The sequence below is a fragment of the Vicia villosa genome, unplaced genomic scaffold (assembly GCF_029867415.1).
Source record: "Vicia villosa cultivar HV-30 ecotype Madison, WI unplaced genomic scaffold, Vvil1.0 ctg.000650F_1_1_3, whole genome shotgun sequence".
NCBI classification, from domain to species: Eukaryota; Viridiplantae; Streptophyta; class Magnoliopsida; order Fabales; family Fabaceae; genus Vicia; species Vicia villosa.
The window spans coordinates 258,456-262,767 of record NW_026705292.1 but is presented as its reverse complement, the minus strand read 5'-3'; the positions used below and the strand labels follow the sequence as shown (position 1 = coordinate 262,767).

General features: G+C 37.0%; 1 protein-coding gene across 1 annotated transcript; it reads left to right on the top strand.

Moving 5' to 3' along the window:
• The first annotated feature begins 1,990 nt into the window (after positions 1-1,990).
• Positions 1,991-2,470, top strand: LOC131630155 (secreted RxLR effector protein 161-like). The gene has a single exon (XM_058900948.1). It carries the CDS (start codon positions 1,991-1,993, stop codon positions 2,468-2,470), a length of 480 nt encoding a protein of 159 aa, XP_058756931.1.
• Positions 2,471-4,312: the final 1,842 nt, after the last annotated feature.

Sequence of the window (4,312 nt, the reverse complement as noted above, 5' to 3'; positions counted from 1 at the left end):
CGCGTGAGAGATAGTGGCATACTCGTTGATTTCTATCTGATATTTGCGATACAAAGAACTCATTTGTTCTCATGCTCAAGATCAATGGCTGAGTATTTCTCTCAGACGATGATAAAGTGTTTATTCCTTTTTAAAACCGTCTTTTCCCTTTTTAAGCGGAACTACATTAGCTCTGACTTCTCCATTGCACCGAGGAGGTATGTAGGCACAAGGTTTAATGTCTTGCCGAGCTAATTTTAAAAATAAAAAAACTCTTTTTTAGCATACACGACACAGATTTTCAAAAAGGTTCTTGTGGAGTACCACATATATGAGGGGTGCTTAAAACCTTCCCCTTGTATAATCAACACTCGTACCTAAGATCTCTTCTTTTTGTTTTAAAAACAACTTTGGGTTTTCTTCGTTCTTTTCTCTTTTCCTTTGGAAATAATAAAGCGTGGTGGGGACTTTCACTGAAATATTGAGTCGAGTCAATTTAATGGCTTCGACCTCAGATTTTCCCCGCTACAATAGCCCTATGGCAAAACGATGACCCGCGCATCAAATGTATAGAACTACTTACCCTCAAATGGTATGGATAGTATTATCACCTAAGCGAAAGACTTTAAAGAACAAGTTAGACCTTATAACTTTAGGGTATGTTACTCTTAATTGCTTGCTCAAATCAAAGTTTCAAATTACTTTTTCACACCTTATTTTCAAAACAAATTCAAAGGCTACACTTTATTTACAAAGTTAAAGTCCTTTTTCAAACTGTTTTTCTAAACACACACGGCACTCTTCAAACAAATCAAACAAACAAGTGAGCTAAGCAATTAAGAGCCCATGGATTACCATGGATACAAAGGGTGCTTACACCTTCCCTTTGTATAACCCACCCCCCGAACTCAAAATATTTTAAAGGTATTTCCTGTTCTTTTTGCCTTTCCTAATTGGATAAAACAAAAGTCGGTGGCGACTCTTGCTATCCGCAACATTTAAAAAAGTCAGTTCTCCCACCGTATTACATGGAGAAATAGTGGCAATTGGAGGTTTGATTTCGTTTGAGGGGGACGACGCTCGTGGCCTCTACATGGCGCCCGCGACCTTCAAAGTTTCCATGATTGTAGATCTCTGCGTTAGCTTTCCAAAACTTTGAAAGGGGTGTCATTATGATTTACATTTTAAGAGTTATTGCCAAAATAGTCGGACGACGTCTCGTGTGTAAATTGCTCCATTTCTTCCGTTTTTTTGCTTGTTTTGCTTCGTTTATTCGCACACGCATCTAAAATGACTAAGTACCTGAAAAAAACTAAATACCAACATAATAGTGCAAATGCAATTCAAAACAACTAGAAAACATGCATTAATTAAGTCAAATAAACGATGTATTTGCGTGTCATCAGTGATGACCCGGAATAAAGCACGTTTAGTAGCTCAAGGGTATAACCAAGAGGAAGGCTTCAACTATGAGGAGACTTATGCTCCAGTTGCTCGCCTTGAGGTGATACGTCTTTTGCTAGCTTATGCTTGTGCTAAGAATTTTAAACTTTATTAAATGGACGTAAAGAGTGCATTTCTTAACGACTTCATAAATGAAGAGGTGTATGTCTCACAAACTCCTGATTTTGAGAATGATGAATATCCGGATCATGTTTTCAAATTAAAACGTGCTTTGTATGGTCTTAAGCAAGCCCCTCGGGTTTGGTATGAAAGACTTAGCAAATTTCTGCTTAATCATGGATATTCAAGAGGTAAAGTGAACACTACTCTCTTCATTAAACGTAAAGGAAAGCACATTCTTCTAATCCAATTGTACATATATGATATTATTTTTGGTTCAACTAACTTGCATTTGGTCAAGGATTTTTCTAAGGTTAAGCAGGGTGAATTTGAGATGAGTTTAATGGGGGAGCTAAACTACTTCCTCGGTCTTCAAATAAAGCAGCTCGAAGAAGGCACTGTTGTGTGTCAAACAAAATACTGTTGAGAGTTACTAAAGAATTTTGGAATGGAAGACTCAAAGTCTATAGACACCCCTATGCCTACAAATGGAAACCTAGATAAAGGTGAACACGGTAAGAGCGTAAACGTCAAGAAGTACAGAGGTATTATTGGTTCTCTTTTATACCTTACTGCATCTAGACCCGACATCATGTTTAGTGTTTGTATGTGTGCACGATATCAATCGGATCCTAAGGAATCCCACCTAAAAGCTGTCAAGCGTATACTTAGATATCTACATGGGACATCCAAGTATGGGTTATGGTATTCCAAAGTAAGTGATTGTAGTTTAGTAGGTTACTCTGATTCCGATTTTGCCAGTTGCAAATCAGATAGGAAAAGCACGAGTGGAACATTTCACCTGTTTTCAAACTCTTTAGTGAGTTGGCACAGCAAAAAGCAAGTTTATGTTGCTTTGTCAATCGCTAAGGCTGAATATGTAGCATCCGATAGTTGTTATGCCTATATTCTGTGGCTAAAACAATAACTGCAAGATTTCAACATTCAATTAAAACGTATTCCAATCAAATGTGACAACACAAGAGCCATAAATCTTACTAAAAATCCTGTTTTACATTCACGTACTAAACACATAGAGATTAGACATCACTTTATTCGCGATCATGTTGAAAAAGAGGATGTTGTGTTTAAGCATGTCGATTCTAAAAGTCAACTTGTAGATATTTTCACAAAACCATTAGCAACAGAGCCCTTCTTTAACATTCATCGTGAGTTAGGGATTCTAGACCTCTCTGACTTGATGTCTTAAGTATGCATGTGCACTATTTATACATATCTCACCATGCTATTGAGATTTTGTTTTAGCTTTCATACATGCGTCTCTATTGTTCATCAATAGAGGTAATATTGTTTCTAACAATACTAAGTTCAAAATCTATGATCATCTTCTTCTTTGGTTGTATCATGACTATTATTTATATGCTCTCTATGCATCATGTGTTTTTAACTCCATTGAAAATCAATAGCATTGCATCCTCACGTATGCATAAGCATCATAAAAGTGCTCATATTGCATCAACATGTGGTTCAAAAAGGGTCTCAAGTCCAACTGTCTTAAACACACTGCAAAATTCTCATTTTAAAAAAAAATCTCTGATATGAGTCGACCTATGCCAGTTTGCGTCGACCGAGCTGAATTTTTTTTGTCAAACATAAACTATGTTTCTCGTGCGGTCGACCCCAAATGCTTTAAATCGACACATGATGTCAATTTTTTTAAAAACAGAAACTATGTTTCACGTGCGGTCGATACAAAAGGGGATGTGTCGATACATGTATAATTTTTGTTGGTATGTGTCGATACATCTGTGTTTTGTGTCGACACATCCAAGACTCTCAAAATGAAGTTACTCATGACATGTATCGACCCATGTTACTATGCATCGACTCATCCTGCGTTGTTATTTATTTATTTTTTGGTTTAATTTGGACTTTGGTCGACCCATTAGCCCATTATATCACTCATTGCTACATTTCATTAACCCTAATGCATATCATTTACCTAATTACAGCCAACCCTAATCATTTCTCATTACACTCATCAAATCTTCTCCTCTCTCACGCATCATCTTCATCTCTCCAATCACATTCAACTCTTCTTCATATCATTCTCTATCTCTCATCATGCCTCTTAAGACCAACGGTAAGAGATCCTCCAAAGTAGGAACTTCCGGTGTTCCTCCAATAACTCAAAGTGCATTGTTCATTCTCCATCCCGCTTGCACAACAACTTTTGCCGATCAATTCAAGAGCCGAATTGTCATGAAGCCGTATATGTTCGACAAGCATGAAGCATGCACTCTGCACACCACAGAGGTATGTGATCTTCTTGAAGCACAACGTCTAGGTACATTCTTGAACACTAGAGAAAACTATCATGATGACTTCATTAGGGTTTTTTATGCTGAATTGGAATCGTGTAGAGAGTTGTCTTTTAAAGTTAAGATTGGAACTAATCGATATGAATTTAAGGCTGAACATTGGGAAATTGTATTTGGTATTAATTCTGGTTCATCGCTTCTGAAAATCTATCATGATCAAAGCTTTGATCCTGCCTTTTATGAAACTAACTATATGTAGTCCATATTGAAAGTAGAAAGACCTATTGGATCTGAGACTGTGACCTCTGGGATGATTAAGAGCATTCCGAGAGTGCTTCATTGGATTGTCACACACATTCTGCATCCATGATCTGGTGATCATTCTCGAATTGATGCAGCGGACGTTCACCTGCTTTACATTCTTGAAAAAGGTATCTTACTAAATTAGACTAACTATTTGGTCAAAAGAATGTTTAGTATGAAAGACT